This window comes from Eulemur rufifrons, chromosome 1 (genome assembly GCF_041146395.1).
Source record: "Eulemur rufifrons isolate Redbay chromosome 1, OSU_ERuf_1, whole genome shotgun sequence".
In the NCBI taxonomy this organism is placed as follows: Eukaryota; Metazoa; Chordata; class Mammalia; order Primates; family Lemuridae; genus Eulemur; species Eulemur rufifrons.
Window position 1 is genome coordinate 67,096,949 of NC_090983.1, and position 22,240 is coordinate 67,119,188.

Here is a 22,240-nt window from a genome sequence, read left to right on the forward strand (position 1 = left end):
AGGCTGTTTCATCGGGAGAGTGCTTCAAAAATTTCGTGGGACCTTCTTTATATAAGTTAGCCTCACGGTGGAACCAAAAGGTAGTTTTTTGGTTCCCTCTGGTGGTTAAAATTTAGTAATGCTCTTGCTGAGATTCCGTCATGTTAGGATGGGAAAAAATTACTAATGAGACTTCTTTTTTTTTCCGCTCAGGGGTTTGAATTAAAAAATATAAATTTGTTTTACAGGTATATTTAATGTTTTATTATTTGAACAGTGTATATAAATCCAAAATGTTTGATAAAGTATGAGGTTGAGCTACCTGAGTAGCTGCTCTTCTATTTGGACCTATAAACATGGCAATTTTATAATACATTATGTTACATAATAAACAGGTCACATATACTTATCAGTTGAATTTTATAAAAACAAAACAGAGTTTTAGGCTGATTTCCTCTCTTTCACACCCTTCCTGGACTTCCCTAATACTGACAAGGGGATGTTTTTTTCTAAGTCCCTGTTTTCAGGAGATTTGCCAGGCAGAGAGAGAGGTTGGTTGCTATAATCCACATCCTGGGAAGAACTGAAAAAGCTTGGCCCAAAAGGGCAGGCTTACTAATGGCCAAGTTTGAGAACATCTTGAATAAAGAAAAAGGAAACACTGAAAGAGAACAAAGAACATTAGGAATATTTATCAGTAAAAATTAAATTAGAAATAAAAGAGATTAGAAATAAACACGATGGAGAGGAGCCCCAGGCAAGGACTTGACAAACCATCCTTAAACCCATTCTGTGGTAATGTCTCATGTCTTATCACCCTCTTCCTGTGAAGCTTCATTCCTACAGTGGGTTCGAAATGGCTTCCTCCAGCATCTCCTCTTCCTTGATTTTTTCTTAGCCTTGTATTCATCCAACCTACATGGCTTAGCTTCTTCCCTTTTAGTACCTTCCCTTGTGCCCTGAAATTTTATTTGCTATTCTCTAACAATTTCTGTTGTTTTTAACCCCTCTTTGAAGTCTTTACAAATTCAAATTTAATCTTGTCATTCCCTTGCTTAACATTCAATCACTTCTCATTACATTCAGAAGAAGGAAGGAAGGAAGGAAAGATAATCCTTACTTTTCCTACAAGGACCTGTGGGATCTGACTCCTGCCTTCCTCTCCACCTTCATCTAGACTAGCGGTCCCCAACCTTTTTGGCACCAGGGACTATTTTCATGGAAGACAATTTTTTCCATGGATCAGGAAGTGGGGGATGGCTTCAGGATGATTCAAGTGCATTACATTTATTGTGCATTTTATTTCTATTATTATTACATTGTAATATATAATGAAATAATTACACAACTCACCATAGGTTGGGAACCCCCAATCTAGACCATTCCTCCGTCCATCACTCCCTGACAACAACGTTTATCTTTCCAGTTCTTGAATGCCTTAAACTTTCACCTGTCTCAGAGTTTTGTATCACCTGCACACTCTGTCTAGTGCTCTCTTCGTTAGAGCTTGGCTAACACTTAGTGTTTCAGGCTTGAATTGCAAAGTCTCCTCCTCAGAGAGGATTTCTTGACCACTCTGAGGATTCATCATTGTGACCTGTTCCCTAAATGAGAGGTATTATATTTTGTAGTTACCCTTTAATTGCTTATTTGTTTATTTTCTTTCTTTCCTACTTAACTTTAAGCTCCATAATGAAGGAATCAAGTCTAACTTATTCATCACCCTGTGATCCAAATCTGAAATACTGCCTGGTCTATTGATACTCAATAGGTATCTGTTGAATTAATCAATGAACATGACCGCCGAGTAGTCTTTCTCAAGTTTACCTATATTTAATTCTCAGCCATGCTTTGTCCCATTGGCCTTCATACTTGGCATTTATTTATAAGGTAACAATTCATCCTTTTCTACATATTTTTGAAAGAGTTTTTGTGTTTTGTTTTCATGGAATAAGATTTTTAAATTGCCACTTGAACTTACCACACCACTAGCTCTCACAATGGGAGCCTTTAAGTCTGGAAAGACATTCTCCAAGTACCATTTGAAACTTTTGCATTTCAGTTTCTTCCGCAGTTCCCTTTGCTGAGTGAGGTTGCCGACATCTAAGCCCTGGTCTATGAGGTGGTCCCCGTGGCCATAGAACAGCTCCTTGTATTCATCCAGCCAGACCTCGGCAACCCGCACCAAGTTCCGTTCCACTGTCTTCATCCGGTCTTTGGGGAAGGAATATGGATTGTCATTTCTGAATATGTGGCCCACTCGGGAACAGGGAATGATCTCAATCTCGCCACCACACATCCACACCTGAAACGATTTAATGACAAGCATCAATTATCAAGTGATTGTCCACAAATCATGGGCAATTAACAGTGACAAAAAAACACCTGGTGACTTTGTTCCCACTGCTTGAAGTAGGACCATTTTAAGAATAGTAAAACATAATGTTTTCCTTAGCTACCCTTCAGTATAAATTTTTTTTTTTTCCCTAAAGAAATCTTCACAGAATCTCAGTGTGTAAAATATGTGAGTTCCTCCTTTGGTTAAACAGTGAAAAAAAGTACGGATGTCCATTTGTTCATCTTCGCCTTCTCTCATCTTGGGGACATCCAAAAGGCTTGTGGTGCACAACTTAAAAACCATTCTTCTTGATCAGAAGCTCCAAAGTTACACCCTTTTTAATAGAAACCACCCAACCCCATAGGAAAGCATTTGCTTTTCGGATGCTCTCCACTGTTGCTGTTGCCAAGGCTTTCTTAGGTGTTAATCAAAGATTATATACATGATTGTATAGTTTCCAAAGAAGCTATACTATGGGCCTCTTGGTGGCCTGCTCTAGAAGTACTGTTTTGTACTTCTGTCTTTTATGTTTTCCAAGACAATCCACTGTGGAATGCTTCCATTCCTTCCAACATCTTAGAGAGATGTTCCAGGGGAGTTATTTTGTATCAAGTATGAATTCCATGGCATTTACACTGAATGACAAAAAATCATTACCCCCATATTTAAAAGCAGAAATGGTGTTGCGAAATATTAGGGAACTCTAATAAATGTCATGACAGTAATTGATTCATCTGTATTCAAGCTGGGATATGAAAAAAATTAATCCAGAGACCCTAAAATTTCTGTGAAATTTACTCACATATATGATTGTACTAGTAAAATGAAACAATTTAAAAATGATAAACTCTTAATGGCAAAGAAAATTTGAGAATCCCTTGATAATACCTTGAATGAGAGCTCCATATTTTCTCCGCCCCAAACATCAAGGCCAGGGTCATATGTTCCAAGTTCAAAAAAGTAATTTTTATCAATAGAAAATAACCCACCAGCCATGACAGGGCACCTACAAAGAGAAAAGTTTGTTTTTAAAACTTACATCTCATGAAAGCTCAACTTTTAGAGTTGATCCTCTATACATTTGTGTTGAAGGTAGGAGGTGTTTCAGAAACGCTACTATGTGTCGGGAGGTCTGGAGATAAGAGTGTGTAAATGCCAAGTTTCCTGGTTTATGGTGGCAGAGCTTGATTAGGGGCAGCAAAGATGCAGCCTGGAACTAGGATTCTTACTTGTCCTTAATACCGTAACACAAACTCTTCAGGGTGTTATTTTTAACAATACTCTTTTAGGGCTAAGGGAGTACCAGGCATCGTTGTAAGTATTATATACGTATTATTCTAGACTTCACAAAAATCTTGTGAGTTTGTAGCATTATTGAGAATCTGCAACATGGAGAAGGTAAGACACTTTCCCAAGGACAACAGACCAGTATGCCATATGTCCTGGGTTCACACTGGGCAATGTGGCTTGAGTCTATGCTCTCTCATTCACTCTATGGCCTCTCAACCACAGACAAACTTGACTGACAGCTTTTTATGTGGCAGGCACTTTTAAAGCACTTCATATGTACTATCTGATTAAATTCTCAAAACAGTCTACGTGGTAGCTACTTCGATCAGTCTTCATGTAAAAATAAGGAAACAGAGTCTCAAAGTGGTTAAGCAAACTTTTCAAGTACATACCGCTAGTAAGTAGCAGAGCTGAGATTCAAATCTGACTCCAGAGCCTTCACTGCTACTACTGATCACGGATGATAGAAACTGTATTTTAGTCAGCAGTTAGGCAAGGCAGTAAGCCCTTCCCATGGTGGTCTCCACTGAACCAGCCGAAAGCAGTGTCTGTGGAGAGCCTGCTTTGCCTTTTGGGTATACGGCAATCTCAAGGGTAATTCCTGCCCCACACCTCTCTCCCTTCCTCCACTGTTTATGTCCATGCCCTTTCTGTATTCCAGTTATCCTCACCAGACCATCCAGAATGTATTCTTTTCCTAATATTATGTTCAATATAGTCTGAACTAATCACTAGGTTGACCCTCAAAATGAAAGTCTGAAAAATGCAAAGAGGTTCTTTAGGTGTAGATTAGAACAAGAGTGTTAAAGTCAGGCAGATCTGGGTTTGATTCTCAAATTCTTCCATCACTAGCTGTGTCTTCCTGGGAAAATTACTTAACTCTTTTAAATCTCAATTTTCTTGTCTTCATAAGGTAAATACTACCACCTCCCTTCTGGGGTTATGGAGAGAATTACATGCCTGGCACCCAGTGCTTAATAAGTGGGAGAACCCCCACTTCACTCCCTGGGGGTATCAGTTCTGAAGGCATCACATCTGGCAAGGGAGAGGTATGATTTACTGAGGGAGAAGTCCAGAGAAAACAAGCTGCAGTGTGCAGCCTGGCCTTGGCTTTCCCTGGGGACTTGTTTGCTTGTGTCTGCTCTAGTTTTCCCTCCAACAAGGAGTGCTTCAGGACTCCTGCTGCTCTGCCTGTGGCTGGCTGAATGTCTGTCCTGTAGCCCCTGATTCGGGAAGCTCCCGATTAGGAAGCCGCCATTTTGGCTTCAGGTAGAAGCCGTGTTCTTCAATCCAGTTTCTCCAGTAACAAAGCCCAAATTTTAATTCACATCCAGCTACTGTGTCTATTTCTTAATTCATAGAATTTGGCACCTTTCCCATGGAGGAGGTAGGATTAGACTGTAAAAGAAAATCCTAACCATAGTTATTTTTATTATTATTTACTTTTAATATTTGCTTATGTTTGCTTTAATACTGTGTGTATTTATATTGCATTTATGCAGCACATTCAACTAGTTTGTGTTTCTTAGGTTATAAATCCTAGGAAACAGTATGGTATTAGTAAATTTCTCGGGAATCAGGGCCGAATAGGGTGCACCTGGACATTTAATAATAAGTTTTGGTAGTGGGAAACTAATTTCTCAGGAAAACTGTGTTTGCTTTGCTAATGTTTTGGCTAGAACTGTAATTCTTGATGTTCTATAGAATGACAGGATATAGAATGACAGTTGTTTTGTAGAACTTTTTTTACACCATACAAAAGACACATGACTGCTTTCTAGTCTTAAATTTCACATACTTACCTTATTATATCGGTTTCTTTAATTTTGTTTTTTGCAACAACATCTGGAGGAATTGATCTCCAACCAAAGTTCATGGGCCACACAAAGATGCCTCTTTGAAAGTTGTCCACTGTCATGTAACTAATCCAGGAAAGCAAAAATACTACTTGAGGTTATGCACATCTTTATATATTTCATCAGCTTGGCTCCATGATGTATTTAAATGCATTAAACAAGTGCTTAAGCAGATGATTTTGGATCATCACCTTTTAATAACAGTTCAAGTTTATTGTTGCCCTATAGAGACATATAAGATTTCAAGAGTTTTGCAGGGCTTTGCCCTGAAGGAATATGTGAACGTGTTAGTTCACATAGCAAAAGCTGCCTCACTTCAGGAGGGCATCTCGCCAATCAGTAGGGCTTTCCATGGCGACGCTGTCTCAGACCTGTCGGCTTGCACCTGATGCTTTTGTAGGACAAAGCTGGGTATGGGGCCACAGGGTGAGAACTGATCAAAGAGTGCCCGCCCAATGCCTGCCTGTGGCTAGAAACAATTAGCCTAAGGGACAGTTCCTGCTTCACTCCTGACTAACTGTCTCAATCAACAAAAAACTAGATAAAGAAATATAGAGCCACTGTATTTCTGTTTAGCCTTTCTGTTAAGTGATAATTTTATCTTAGAACTTACAAGTTTGTCTTAGAAAGATTTTGTAACCATTTGCTCACATAGATAGAGTTAATTAAGGGATCTCTAGAAGCTTTTTGGGAGACTTTTAACCTAAATGAACTACTTGTTATTATGTAAATCTGTTACCCCTGGCAACCGATCACTATACCAATAAATACTGAGGCAGGACTTAACTTGTGGCCTCACAGCTCACGGGAATGCTGGAGAACCCTTGGCTTCCCATCTTTATAAAAACTATACTTTCGTCTCTGTGTATTCTTTTATTTCTATATTCTCTATTTTCTATGTCTATATTTCCTTACCCCTTGCGACGACCCTGCCAAAGGGACCCTATTTTTGTTGGGAGCATAGCTAACTCCCTGCAGTTTATGAATACAATTTGCATTAGTGACTAATTGGCTGGAATGCTCACATTTAACTTATTCATTTCTTTTAATAATGTCCTGGCCATTTTTGAGGAAAGCATACAACTTAGGACAACATATATGTTTCCCATAGAAAGAAGAACAAATTTGAGGAAAATACATATTTTGGGGTTCAGCTAAACATAAAAAGGGAAAACTAGATAATGAGTATGAGGATTTATTGATATTTAGAGTTAAGAATTTGTGGTGACCAAATAGACTATTCGGATTGACAGGCTATGAAACCAAGATATTTATAATGTATTGCCATTTATTTAAGTGGATAACTGTATATGTTAAAAATTTTCAAAAATGCACATATTTGGAGTATAACTAGCACTTTGTGCTGCTTGTGGTTAAAGGTACTTAGAAGTATCTTGTGGGATGTAGCAATATTACCTCATATCTTTATCATTGATGACTTCGATTACTGGACAGGCTACCTTCTTTCTACTTAAGTAAACTCTTTCAAGTAGAGGTTCCAACCAACCAACATTACATTCCACATGAGAGTCTAAAAATGTCAGCACATCTCCTAGAGAGCCAAAAAGAAAAAAAAAAACCACATGTGAAAATACGATATATTGGAGGTGTATACTTCATGTTCAAAGATGTTGAGGATTGCTCTAGAAACGTGCTGTAAAGGCAGTGGACTTTTTTTATCTCTGGATTTCTGTGATAATTTCATTACATAATGAAATGGAAGAAACTTTGTTGCTTGGAGTTTTGTGGGGCAAGCATAATTTATGTTTGGAAAAACTTGATAAGCCTCTTAGCATGGGTAACAAGAATCCAAAGGGAATACTTAGTATCAAAGGCAGCTGCTGAAGTCCCTTCTAAGAGGGTAAGTTTTAATAAATCTGGGGGTGCAGGATGTGGTATTTTGTGTTTCAAAAGAACAGAGAGGCTTTGAGATTATAAATTTGAGCTTAGGAATAATGAAGAGGGAAAATCACATAATAGAAGTGAAAGGAAATTGGAGTAACCAGCAAGACTAAGAGGTACTGTTAAAAAGCTTACTGGAGAGGGGAATAGGGAATGAGGAGATGTTATTTAATGGGTACAGAGTTTTTTGCAAGATGAAGACAGTTCTGGAGATTGCACAGAAAAGTGAATGTACTTTCTGCCAAAGTGTACACTTAAAAAATGGTTAAGATGGTAAATTGTATATGTGTTTACAATACGTGGACAAAAAAAGTTACAGGAGAAAAGAAAGAAAAAGAAACTTGGAGGCCAGAAGTACTTATTAAGACCTCTTTTTTTCCTGTTAGTTGTGTGAAGTAACATGCTCTCTCCCCAGCGGTACCTCAGTAGCATCTATATGACCCAGGTCATCTTATACAAGTGGAAAGTGTGTGTGTGTGTGTGTGTGTGTGTGAGAGAGAGAGAGAGAGAGAGAGAGAATTTGATTACTAACAATGTGATGAAACAGCCCTGGCCCAAATCCTGTGTGTAATCTTTCAGGCCCAAGCCACATTACAAAGGCTTTACCTGGCAGCCTCTGAGGGAAAGCTGCCCTCCCACCCAGACGTGGTGCCCAGTCAGTGTGTTAGAGTCCAGGACTCAGGCCCTTCCTCCCCTCCACCAGCCGGTCTTGCTCTTATGTGCATCTGCATCTGCATTCCTAGCCCAGGTACCTCCATTCAGAAACCTCTCTCAGGCCAAAGCCTCTGCTAAGACCACCTTATTGGATTTCTCACTCCTAGCCCTTCCCTCCCCACACTCTGGGTCCTGGGGCCACAAAAATGGCGGAGCCTTTTGTTCTGGCTCCTTGGGAAGGTTAAGAGATGATCCTCCTGTCTGCTCTGCTCTGATCCACCACCCAGTGACATTCCATGGGGGAAAAAATGGAACACTGAAGGAGCCAGCACTTTTTCCTCTTCAGCCTCTTACTGATACTGCTGCAGTAAATGATTAAGACTTGACTATGACTTTCATTTTGGCTTATTGTTATAATTCACCACACTAATCCCCAGCTGCTCAGCTTGGCTCTTGACAAACCTATAACACCAGTTATCGTCTATTAAATGCTCTTACTATGATGGATTCTGACCTAAGCATTCTACATGGATGTTTTATTTAGTCCTTACAGCAAACCTGCATTATAGGACTAATTTTTTAATCCCATTAAAGAAGCAAGGAAACTGAGGAACAAAGAACTTAGGTAACTTTTGTGATGTTGCAGAGCTATTAAGTGGCAGTGTGATACAGAAAGCAGGTACCTTATTCCAAAGATTATGTTCCTTAAAAAAAAAAAAAAAAATGCCAAAAGAGGCAGAGCATTGAGTATGGGAGGGTTTAAAGAACAAGATGAGAATAGTTGATCTGGATAATCACTGAAATCTGTAAGCTGCCTTTCAATTAATACAGTTCAGCATTGTCCTAATCACCTGGTCAACAATGAGATTTTTGCATGAGGGTGCAGGTTCTTGAGAAGTCTCTTTAACAGAACCATCTGTGCTGGGCAGAAGCCCCCTTGTAGTCTCTGCTCTTGGAGATAGCAGCTACATCTCCAGATCATGCTGTGGGGGGTCCTATTTCCAGAGCATTATAGCTTGTTTGATAATGAAAGGTTATTGTTCTCTGCTATGGTCTGAATGTATAGTTCAACCCAAAATTCATATGTTGAAACCTAACTCCCAAGGTGATAGTATTAAGAGGTAGAATATCTGGGAGGCGATTAGACCATTATGGGGGCAGAGTCCTCATAAATGAGATTAATGCCCTTATAAAAGAGGCTAGTGGGAGCTTATAAGCCCCTTTTGCCCTTCAGCCGTGTGAGGACACGGCAACAAAGTACCATCTTTGTAGTGGAGAGTGAGTCCTCATTAGACACACTGAATCTTCTAGTGCCTTGATCCTGGACTTCCCAGCTTCCAAAGCTGTGAGCAATAAATGCATGCTGTTTATAAGTTACCCAGTCTAAGGTATTTCATTATAGCAGCCCAAATGGAGTAAGACATCCCCTAAGGGTGTCCTCTTGCACAGCCCTCTCCCATCATGGGAAGGCTCATACGGTCACCTAGGTGTATGGGGCATGTGTGAATGGCCTGCTAAGGTCCACCTGGATAGTGGAATAGAATGTGCCAAAGACAGTTTCCTTTCTCTCACCACTCCTACTTGTGGTTCATTCAGACCCAGAGTTTAAAGAGTAGTCTTTACTACACCATCTGTCCCTATCCCAATAGCAGGCCTATAGGGTCAAAGGGGCCATAAATAACTTCCCAGGTCCCCAGTAGCAGCAGGATGGGTCCCCAAACCCGCATTCACTTCCCACCTGGCCCAGATCCCTACAAAAATTCTCATTCATTTGTTGCCAGGACCTGAGGGAAGCAGCATCTGCTCTAAACGTAGTCTGGAATTTTATATTGTTTTATTTTGGGGAAAAGGAGAATCCTCCTATGCGTGCATGCCATTGCTCTACTTTCAGACATTTTATTTTAAAATAAGAACTCAGAACTGTGTTAGGTAAGAAAATAGGGAGCTCTCTGTTTAGCTGACTCTTGGTGGGATTTCTAAATGTGGTGCTATTGTCTATGGACATTGTACATATTGTTCCTGATCCCGAGAGGCATGGTGAAATGAGCATAGGACTGAAGTTACACACAACTGCCTTTAATCCCAGCTCTGCTTTCCCTAGCCAGATTGTGTAATTTATTTAACTTTCTTTAGCTTTCTCTTAATAGGGACATGTCTAAGATCTACCTAATACCTAAATTCTTAAAAAATGGCTAGTATTATTTGCTGTTTTTCAATAAATGTTTAAGCTCAAACTCAGAATAATCAGTTCAACCTTTAAAAAACTTTTTTAATTGACACATAATAATTATACATATTTATGGGATACATAGTGATACATGCAATGTGTAGTGATCAAATCAGGGTAATTAGCATACTCATCACCTCCAACATTTATCATTTCTCTCTCCTGGGAACATTCAAAATCCTCTCTTCTAGCTATTTGAAAATATTAATATATGATAAATTATTAAGTATAGTGCTAAAGAACATTAGTTCTGGGAAAGGGTGGGAGAAGAGGGTATAGGGAAAGGTTGGTCAAAGGATATAAAATTTCAGCCTATTTTTGATTGTTACCTGGAAGTATTTTCTGTTTCCTAAGAGTAGGTCCCAGTAATACTGAATTGTTTGCAGATGGGTTTCACTGAACTTTAAGAAAAAAATTTGGGAGACAATGTAGAGGTGCTCAGTGTACCAAATAGATTTGGGTCTTTGTTGAGCATGGACTCCCCCACTTATATTTAGTTGTTCAGCGTAGGATATTGCTGCCAGCACCAATTAGTGCTGGAGTGTTATGTTTATGGTTCCTAGAGGGATGTGGGCCCAGCTTGCCACCAAATTTTATCTAATAACTTATAATGAATGCTATGAAAACCACCTGTTTTACCTGCAGCAGCAACAAGTTGTAGAAGCTTCCAGAAGGATGCCCACTGTTGCTTTTCAGGAGGAGACCTTGGAGTTGGCCAGGAGTTAGATGTCACTTATTGTCCAGTTACTTAACGTTAGCCAACTGATTCTTTGGAATGCTCATAAGAAATGTCAAGAATTTTGTTAAATGCTATGTCATGGAGGAAATGAAAACCTGATCTTTACCTTGATTTTCAGTAATGAACCCACCTGACTGCAGGCTCCTCTTGGCAGGGCAATATCTCATTTGTTCTGTTCAAAACTAGTAACGGATTCCTTGTTCCCTTCTGCACTTACTCCATCTTTTTGCTTCTATTGCCTTCATATAGTGAATCATTCATAGGGATCCATTGCCTCTGGACTGCCCATCAAATTTTGAAATCCTACTTGGGCCTCTCAACCTCCTCATTCACAGCAAGCAACTGGTTGGACCCAATCTCCTTGCCTGAATTGGATACAGATGAAGAGCTCGACATGCCCTGGAACCTGAGTGCATAGCGGACATTGCTAAGGGTAAGAGACATTGCTGGTTGGTCCCTCATTATTTTGTAGATGACTCTTTCAGACTTTCAGAGAGCCTGATAATACCCTGGGACCAAAATGGGCTATTTGACTTCTCTTTCTGCATGTCTTTGTATCTCTGGGTCTCATCCTTGCCTATTGCTTCCCTTCTCTTTGAATCCTAAAGGGTAGAGATCTTTAGGGAACAATAGCTGTCAAGGTCTGTCAGATTCTGGACTCAGATTCTTATCTTTAATCTCTTTGTTTGGTGAAAGCATTCTAGAGAAAATTTCTGCTTAATGTCTTTGCTGATCTCTGATTTACACAGACTTTTCAGGCCCTGAGCAGTCTCCAGCCTATCTCTACTAGTGAGGGTTGTGGAATGCCCAGGAGGAGTTTGCGAGGACTCAGCCAGCCCTGCTCAGTGCCAGCCCCTGAATCACATCCTTGGCTACAGCTGATCCTGAATTCCCTTGAAGTCCTTATTGGGGTCAGATGCACTTCAGAGCAGTTGCATGTATCCTTAGTCAAGGCTGTTATTAATTCCACTGAGACATACATTTCTTCTTTCCAAATTATCAGGCGTGTGTGTGTGTGTGTGTGTGTGTGTGTGTAAATAAAAATGGGCTTGTATTTTATACATCTATTTTTTTCACTTCTCTCTTAGGTAACTTATTTACAAAGGGGTAGGTCCACAAACTATGGGAAATTAGAAAAAAAAAAACTTCTTTTCAGATAGTTTGAGAAGCATTTCTCCACTAGGTAGTGGCAAATCATTAAGATACACATAGCTGAGGTTTTTCAGACTAAATTGTAACCCCTTAGTGAATCATTAAATCAATTTAGTGGAATTTGCCAAATCTAAAAAATGAATAACATAGAAAAGAAGATATTAGAATCCATTGCACGTGTTATCTGATGAGATGTCTACTGTGGTTATATGTGTGATTACACATGTACCGAGTTGTGATGTAAAATTTATTTCTTAACATGAGTCATTGTCAAAATGATTTGAAAGTTTCTGCACCAAAACTGAGCTAATGTTAAGGGTGTTAATGAATGACTGAGAAACAAATTTATGTTTTGAATTTGCTAAATTCAAAGAAATTATTTTACGAATGTAACTGAAAACACTTGAGCAAACAGTTGCAACTGCTTTTAATCTAAGTTATAACACCCCATCTGAAGACAGCCCCTCCACATTGTCTAATAGTTTGGACTACTTTGGAGGTCATTACTAGCACACTTTGTGCACTGTGTAGAGAGAATTTTTTTTATATTTCAGATTCTAATCCTAGGGTCTTTTTTTTTTTTTTTTTTTTTTTGAGACAGAGTCTCACTCTGTTGCCCAGGCTAGAGTGAGTGCCGTGGCGTCAGCCTAGCTCACAGCAACCTCAAACTCCTGGGCTCAAGGGATCCTCCTGTCTCAGCCTCCCGAGTAGCTGGGACTACAGGCATGCACCACCATGCCCGGCTAATTTTTTCTATATATATTTTTAGCTGTCCATATAATTTCTTTCTATTTTTAGTAGAGATGGGGTCTCGCTCTTGCTCAGGCTGGTCTCGAACTCCTGAGCTCAAACGATCCGCCCACCTCGGCCTCCCAGAGTGCTAGGATTACAGGCGTGAGCCACCACGCCCGGCCTAATCCTAGGGTCTTAAAAAAAATTTTTTTTTTGTTGATACAAATATTCATACATATTTAAGGGGTACATTTGATATTTTGTTATATGCATAGACTGTTTAATGATCAACTCAGGTTATTTGGGTTGTTCATCACCTTGAGTATTTATTATTCCTATGTGTTCAGAACATTTTAAGTTCTCTCTTCTAGCTATTTTGAAATATACAATACATTGTTGTTAACTATAGTCACTTTACTCTACCATTAAGCATTAGAATGTATTCCTTCTCTCTAACTGTATGTTTTGTACCCATTAACAAACCTCTCTTCATCCCCCCACTCTCCTTCCCAGCCTCTGGTAACTATCCTTCTATTACCTGCCACCATAAGATCAACTTATTTATTTATTTATTTATTTTTAGCTCCCACATATGAGTAAGAACATGTAACATTTGTCTTATTTGCCTGCCTTATTTCATTTAATGTAATGACCTCTAGTTCCATCCATGTTGCTGCAAATGACATGATTCTATTCTTTTTTATGGCTCTGATGTTCTTTTGTATTTCTGTGGTCTCAGTTGTAATGTGCCCTTTTTCATTTCTGAATTTATATATTTGGGTCTTCTTTTTTTCTTGCTTAGTCTAGCTAGTGGTTTATCAATTTTGTTTACATTTTTAAAATCCCAACTTTTCATTTGGTTGATCCTTTGTATTTCTTTTGAATTTATGATAAAGAGAAATTTATTTGGCTCATGGTTCTGGAGGCTGGGAAGTCCATGATCAAGGGGCCCCATGTGGTGAATATTCTGTCCACCATGCATCATAACATGATGGAAGGTATCATATGGTGACACACACAGACACACATAAATAGTGTGTGTGTGTGTATTTTTTTTTTTTAGTCTCTATTTCATTTAGTTATGACTTTTATTATTTATTTCCTTCTACTAATTTTGGGTTTAGTTTGTTCTTGCTTTTCTAGTTCCTTGAGGTACATCATTAGATTGTTTATTTGGAATCTTTGTACTTTTTTTGATGTAGGTGTTTATTGCTATAAACTTCCATATTAGCTCTATTCCATAGATTTTGGTACATTGTGTTTTAATTTTCATTTGTTTCAAAAAATTCTTTTTATTTTTGCCTTAATTTCTTCCCTGACTGAATCATCATTTAAGAGCACATTGTTTAATTTCCATATATTTGTACAGTTTCCCAAGATTTATTGTTATTATTTCTAGTTTTATTCTACTGTGGTCTGAGAAGATATTTGATATGATTTCAATTTTTTAAAATTTTTTGAAATTTGTTTTGTGTCCTAACATATGGTCTATCCTGGAGAATGTTCTATGTGCCGATGAGAAGATTGTGTGTTCTATGGCTGTTGGATGAAATGTTCTTTAAATGTCTGTTAGGTCTATTTGGTTTAATATATAGTTTAAATCCATGTTTCCTTGTTAGTTTTCTGTCTAGATGATCCATCTAATGTTGAGAATGGGGTGCTTAAGTCCTCAACTATTATTGTATTGGAATATATCCCTTTAGATCTAATAATATTTGCTTTATATATCTGGGTGCTTTGCTGTTGGGTACATATATGTTTAGAACTGTCTTATTCTCTTGCTAAATTCATTCCTTTATCATTATGTAATGACCTTCTAGGTCTCTTTTTACTGTTTTCAACTTAAAAATCTGTTTTATATGCTATAAGTACAGTTACTTCTGCTCATTTCTGGTTTCCATTTGCATGGGATAGCCTTTGTGTATTTACAGATGAGACGAGTTTCTTGTAGGCAGCTTATAGTTGGCTTAACTGCTGCAGGTGGGAGAATTTGTCTTCAGGATATGTGAAAATGCACAGTGGCTTCCCTGCAAGGGCAGTGGGGTTTTTGCTAATGGCTCATGCTTCAGTGGCTGTGGGCAGAGAATGTCAGTGGGGCTCCAGAGATGTGGAGATACAATTCTGTTGAGCCTCCAAGCAGGATGCAGTCTGGTGGGGGCTGGGCTCTCAATATGGCACCTTACTGTGGCTGTTTAGGGGTCTGGGGGGCGGGTGGGACCCAGTGTGAGCTCCTTCTCTGGAGGAATGTCTTCGTGCAGTCTCTAGGCAGTATGTTAGTCTTGGGGCCTGTAATCAGGGCTTTCCCATGGCTAGAATGCAGTAGTCTACAGTGGAATGTGGACCACTGCGGGTGTTACTCACTTACCCTTTTCCTGCATTAGAGAGCTTCTCCTGTCCTTCTCTGTTGGAGTCCAGTGTTCTGTCTTAGATGTTCTGTTCAAAGTGTGATTATCTACTTACTCTGTTGGTTCTTCTTTGTGGAGGAGGTGAGTACCAGATGTCTCTAGCCAGCCATTTTGAAGACTCCCTAAGGTTGTTGATTCCTCTGATTCTACTTTCTTCATATCTTATTTGATGGCAAGTCCAGTGGGCTCCATATCCACAGTATATTTTGAATCTGATCATTTCCTCCATCTATACTGGAACCTCCCTGGTACTTGGACAACTAGGATAGCCTTCTAACTGGCCTCCCTACTTCCTTTCCCATCTCCCTAATATCCATTTTCTACATGGTAGCCAGAGCGAGCTTTCAAAATGTAAATCAGACAATTTTACTTTCCTGTTTAATGCCCTTTATTGCTTCAAATCATATCATTAATATAATCCCTACATTCCTTAATGGATGCATACAACTTTACAAAATCCTGCTTTTGCCTTTCTTTCCAAATGAATCTCCTACCACTCTTCCCCATGGTCAGCACCCATCAACCATAATGAACTTCTTACTTTACCTTGAATATGCCACACTCATCTTTGCATTAGAAAATTTGCACTTCTTATTCCATTTGCCTGGGAATATCCTTTACTCAGATCTCAGCTCAAAAGTTAACTACTTGAACTATTTCCTGACTATCCAATTTTTACATTATTCATAGATAATTACTTTCCAAAGGAAATTAAGTGTGGAATGCTATTTAATTTTTCTGAATGCAGTCTCTCTCATTAAGAATCTTAACTGTTACTGCAATGCCAGTTTTGGTGTGATGTAAACTAGTACAACCTCTGTGGAAAGTAATATGAAGATACCTCAAAGAACTAAAAGTAGAACTACCATTTGATCCAGCAATCCCACCACTGGGCATCTACCCGAAGGAAAAAAAAGACACTATATAAAAAAGACAGCTGCACTCAAATGTTTATAGCAGCACAATTTACAATTGCAGAGATGTGAAAACAACCCAAGTGTCCATCACTAAATGAGTGGATTAATAAAATGTGGTATATGTATATCATGAAGTACTACTCAGCTACAAAAAACAATGGTGAACTAATACCTCTTGTATTACCCTGGATAGAGCTGGAGCCCATTCTCTGAAGTATCACAAGAATGGAAAAACAAGCACCACATATACTCACCATCAAATTGGTACTAACTGATCAACACTTATGTGCACATATGAAAGTAACATTCATCGGGTATCAGGCAGGTGGGAAGGGGGAGGAGAGGATGGGTATATTTACACCTAATGGGTAAAGGTATGCACTGTATGAGGGATGGGCATGCATGTAGCTCTGACTTGGGCAGTGCAAAGGCTATATATGTAACCTGAACATTTGTACCCCCATAATATTCTGAAATAAAAAAATAAAATTTTCATTACAAAGCAAAGAAACTTCTTAGCAAACCAATGGGATAAGGAGAGCTCCAAATTTGGAGTCAAGGAAGTGAAACATAGGGGAGCAGATTATTCCCCATCTGAATATGCTTGAATATAAACTGGTGGAGGTCTACAATGCTAGAGCTTACAGGGACAGAGTGGCAGTTAAATGTTTAGAGGCAGCAAAGTGTGGTAAATAAGAGGACAGACTTTGGAGTCAGGGAGTTTGGTGCCAATGCTGGTTTACCACTGACGAGTTGGGGGAAGTTGAGTAGGTCACAACCTCACTTTGCCACTATATTCTTATCTGTAAAATGAGAAATGATTGTACCTATAGAGTACTCATAGAGTTATTGTGAGGATTCAATCAGTTAGCACAGAAAGCATTTAGAATGGTACCAGAAAGTATTTAGAACGATACCTGCTATATAAAGTCAGCTATTATAACAGAGCACAGATACTTCCATAGAAAGATATAATAATAAACCCACATGTTTGATGTTATTTTTAGAATATTCATAGACAGAAGAGGTTCATCTCCTCCCATTCACTCACCAACACCCACACACTAAAAAGAGGTGAGGAAAAGGCAGCATATTGCTCTTTAGTAAGACAGAAATTGCTACAGAAAGAACAGTCATAGGCCCGAGAAGAGAGAGGTGAGGATTCAACAATGAAAAGATTCTAAAGTCCTCAGATAGTGATGGGATCAGTTCAAAAAGGCATAGGCTTGAAGGGGCTCCTAGTGGTCAAATTTGGGACAATTTGAGCACCAAAAAAAAAAAATAAAATAAAAAATAATGGTGATAATATTCATACTGAATTTTTTAAAGTCATAAATCCATAGTGATTAGGGATGAGAGGGGAAGGGAGAAAGAAGAGGAATAAGTAGGGAGAGATATTTCTTCATTACAAATGAATCTGAGCTAAAAAAAAAAAAAGGGAAGAAGAAATGATAGAAAAACATTTTGCAGCTCTCGGTGTAATAATTGATTCAAACAATGATCATCAACAAATGCTATACCATTGGCTAAAATGTGAGGAAACAGAATATTCTCTTGGCTCAAAGTATCACACCACAAATTACTTCTTACTCCCCAAGGAAAGATCTAGCTGTCAACATCTTAACCAAGTTCTCAAAGTTAGTATCACCAACAGTGGGATGACCTGACATTACATACCCCTTGGTATGAAGCAATAAGTACACAATTCTTAACACCTATGTAGCAAAATGCTTTTTATTTTTTATTTTTAATTATTATGGGTACATAGTAGTTGTATATCTTTATAGGATTGTAGAAGAATTCTATATAATATTTATGCCAAAAATTGTTTATCCTATAAGTAACATGAGGAAACAGAAAATTTCAGAATGTGATCAACTGTACTAAATAAATGGCCTGGATTTTTCTTTAACCAACACAATAGTATGTAGATGAAATGGGTGGAGTTGACTATTCTAGATTGAGAGAGTAAGGGGACCAGACAACCAAATTTGGGGCATGAAATTAGACCCTGAATTTATTTAAAAAAAAAAAAAAAAACATTTTGAGAACAATGAGAAAATTTTTAAAAAGCATATATTAGGTGATATTTAAGTATGAAAATTATGCTTCTTTAGGAGAATGTGCCTATTCTTCAGAAATGCCTACTAAAGTTCTTAGGGGTACAATGTCAAAATACCTATAAATTCCTTTTCAAAGTTTCAGAAAAAAGTATGTAGATATAACCATGTGTCTGTGTATGTGTGTGTTGAAGTACATATTGCAGAAGTTTACAAATTAGTGGAATTAAGTGATGGATATATAGGTATCATTGTGCTTTTTTTTTAAATTTGCTGTTATGTTTGAAAAACATTTTAAATTAAGACAAAAATACAATCAAAACAAAAAATGAATAGCTTCTTACCTGTTGCATTTTGTGCACCTGCCAGCCTGGCTCTTATTAAACCATGTCTCTCTTTGAGGCGAAGAATCCGGACTTTTGGAAACTGAGACATGTATTTATCCAAATTATCTTTTAAGTAGTCTACATCAGAGTAAGGATAAACGAGATAACACTGGAATTAACTAGGTCTGAATAGTATCAGAAGTAATGCCTCCTAAATGTCAAATTCCAAAATCTATGACATTATTATCATCACTAAATGTTTGTTCCTTGGGCCATAATTTTATTTCCTGATATCATTCTCTTAGAAGAATTTTGTCTGAGTTCAATATTCTAAGCTGTCTGATTTCTCAAACCCCAAATCCTTCTTTTCAGTACTGTAAAATTACACAGGGGAGGGCTCACCTTTTCTGAGTATTTGTCAAGGCAGGGGAAGATTTACCTCAAAATAAATGAAACTCCGGCTTCTGTGCAACTCTTTCACCACCCCTGTCCCTTGCAAAGGCCCCTTCCAAGACCAGGGAAGAGGCTAAGCAATTGTGTGCAGATTGTATAATTTGCAAAAGAAAGCTAGTGCAACAGTAGGTTGTTAAGACCACCATCATTTCCTACTCAGACCTCCCCTCCATTATATCTTTCCTCTCTTATTAGATGACCATGGAGGGATCCAGCTAGAGGAACATTTTGGGGGGTTTTGGAGGGTATATTTATGTGGCTTGTGGTCATTTAGCTGTGTAATTAAGCTATTGACAGCTATCCCAGGTAGGAATGGCTTCCAGGAATATTTTGGCAGCTCACTTTCTTACTACATTTTTGTTTGTTTTCTTAAAGAGGACCCTGAAAACTGTGTAAGCTTGAGGTCCCATAGAATCTGGATTTGGCCCTCGTATAGGGACTTTTATCAGCTTGGTAACTGGGTTTATACTTTCAAAGTCACTTCTTAAGATTTTTCAGACAGTTTTCCTTGGGTGTCTCACTGCTTCTTGAGCTCAGCATGATTATGGTAGGAACTCTGAGGCTAAAGAAACTGCCCACATTGCTGTGGTCACATCCCAAGGCTAAGCTGTTCTACTAACATTGCCATCTCTTTGCTAACTACTAAACTTTTCTGAAATGGGTTGCATTTAGGGAATTAATAATATGGCTGTCATGATCCCTATGAGACCACCTACATAGGCAAGTTATTTGACAAACTCAAAGGATAAGGTTCTTCATTATAATAAAACAAAAATAAACTTAAAGACCATAGTGGATTCTGCTTCTGAACTCTGTTGGGACAACATCTCTCTGGTCCCATTGATAATCTGTTTTCTCAACACTTAACTGAACATATAATATGTCTTGCTCTTGAGGAGGAAGCCATAGGACTTCTATTTCTTTGCTTTCCATAGAGTCAAAGCTATGATCAATAGGAAGAGCATCCCATTAACTGTGGGGCATTTGCTTATTAGAATTTGTAATCAGGCATTTGTGCATTTGGACTCTGAACATTTCAAAGTGCCCATCTCCAAGGAATTGTAGTTAGAAAATCAGTCCCACATGGTATGGGAGTCACAGCTGAGAGTAAGCCTGAAATATCTAGCTGAACAGAGCCCTGGATGACTTTTAATGTCCTGTAGATGCTGAGACTTATGCCTCTAAGTCTCTGCATGAAACAATGATTTAGCATTTGTAAAATGTTTATGCTTCATCAACTTACCCTATAATTTTGTCATCTAAGCTGCTATTGCTTCATATCAAACTTGACTTTTCAAGAGAGAGCCTGAGTGGTTTTCTTACCTTTGGTGCTGAAGTCATCTACCAGCAGAATCTCCTTGATGAGGTGTGGAGGAGAGCGGTTGAGGACACTGTGAACAGACCTCAGGAGAGTGGACCACACCTCATCCACAAAACACATGATGACACTCGTGGTTGGGAGGTTATTGTGAACTAGCTGTTCTGCACACCTGGGCCGGAATACAAGCAGAGCACAAGAGAGGTGCTAACAAGATCCACAGATGGTTTTAAAGTCACAGAGTGTGATTGTGTGCATCTACACACATGCCCACTCTATCTTCTCTCTTTTATCATCTCTCTTTTATCGATTTTTGTATATTAATAAGGATTTTATAATTTTGTAATGTGCCTTTTCTTGGGGAGGGGTACATGCAAAATAAAAGAACAGAAGAATAACCAGTAACAACAGTTGCTATAAAAGGACTAGCAATGCAAGACATGAGAACTTCCTGTGGAGGCATCATGCTGCAGTGGAAAGGATATGGGCTTTACAGGTGGTTAGACTCCATTGTGAATCTTATTACCAATATTTTTCAGATCTTTAACCAGTAACACCTTCCTTAATCTTTCTGTGTCTCAGTTTCCTCATCTGCAAAATGAGGGAATTAATGGTTCTTATTCAACAGAGTTTTATATCCTAGTGATAATGTACCTAAAAAGTCTATCATGGTTCCTGGTATAGGAATTCACTAAATGGTAGTTATTGTTATCATTATTAGATTATATACCAGAAGAGAGCATTCTGACTTATTTAACATTACTAAGTGGTTATGACTGCCCTTCCAGCCAGCCATCTGCCAAATGCCAAAGATATATTCTTTCTCCCACTCTGCATGTGAATGTATTTATGGCACTCTATATGGGCCAAATAATTAAACTATTTTCAGCTTCCCTATCTATCTGGGGGTTTCTGCTAAGAGTCTGCTACAGAGTTGAAATCATTTTGCTGGCATAGAACTAAGAACCAGGCTACAGTGGGAACTGGTATTCAGATGGGTTGCAGCTGGCCCGGGTTTTCCCACGCCCGGTAGATCACACCACCGCACTGCTGGCATCCTTCCACCTCCCTCCTGAGTTGCTCTTCACAGGTGGTGCCCCGTGGAACCTCACAAAGTTTATTTGCCATCCCTCTAACACAGTTACTGTCAGTAATGTAATCATTAATGATGAGGATGTTGATAAATAAATACTATAAGCACTCTGCATTATTTCAATTTAAACATCAAACTACCAGCATCTCTTGCCCTTTTCATTGATGAATAATCAAAATCATGGAGAGACTAGTCCATGATTCTACTGGTAGTAAATGGCAGAGTTGGGACACAACCTCTGGTCCAGCCAGGCTCCAGAAGTCATCATTCAGGAAGTCTTAAGTCCACAAGAATAGCCGCAGCTGGCAGTACACGTGGCATTTTGTGAGAGCTGGTACTTCTGCCACATAACATGGTGACACTTTACTTATTCCATAAGTAAGAAATAGAGAAGAGTATAAGTCATAGTAAAACAAACCATGTTTGCATGGCACTTTATGTATAGTTGCCAAAGTGCTATTTTGTACATAATTTAAGTCAATCTTCATAACAACTGCTTGAGATTCATATTATTATACACTTCCTCAAATAGAACAAACTGAAGCTTGAGAAATTAAATGACTTACCCAACATCATTCACCTAGAAAAAATGTATATGGGAATGTGAACAAAAACAGTTTTCATTCCACTGCTGGTTTTTCTGTACTAAGAGCCTGGATTTTGGAATCAGATGAATATGGGCTCAAATATCAGTTCTTTTAATTACTAGTTTGGAAAAGTTATATAACTTCTTTGAATCTCAATTTGCCAGCTACAAAGCAAAGATTAAAAATCCACTTGTTGTAAGATTAAACACAAA

The 22,240-nt window shown here is 38.5% G+C and overlaps 1 protein-coding gene across 1 annotated transcript in view; it reads right to left on the reverse strand.

Moving 5' to 3' along the window:
* GALNT5 (polypeptide N-acetylgalactosaminyltransferase 5) overlaps window positions 1-22,240 on the reverse strand; it is a 46,173-nt gene that overhangs the window by 8,793 nt on the left and 15,140 nt on the right. Inside the window, exons 2-7 of the mRNA XM_069472454.1 lie at window positions 20,354-20,520; window positions 18,596-18,715; window positions 6,880-7,015; window positions 5,410-5,529; window positions 3,206-3,323; window positions 1,961-2,284 (exon numbers count right to left, since the gene is read on the reverse strand). Coding sequence (XP_069328555.1) covers window positions 1,961-2,284; window positions 3,206-3,323; window positions 5,410-5,529; window positions 6,880-7,015; window positions 18,596-18,715; window positions 20,354-20,520 — 985 coding nt within the window. The remainder of the gene's footprint in view (window positions 1-1,960; window positions 2,285-3,205; window positions 3,324-5,409; window positions 5,530-6,879; window positions 7,016-18,595; window positions 18,716-20,353; window positions 20,521-22,240) is intronic.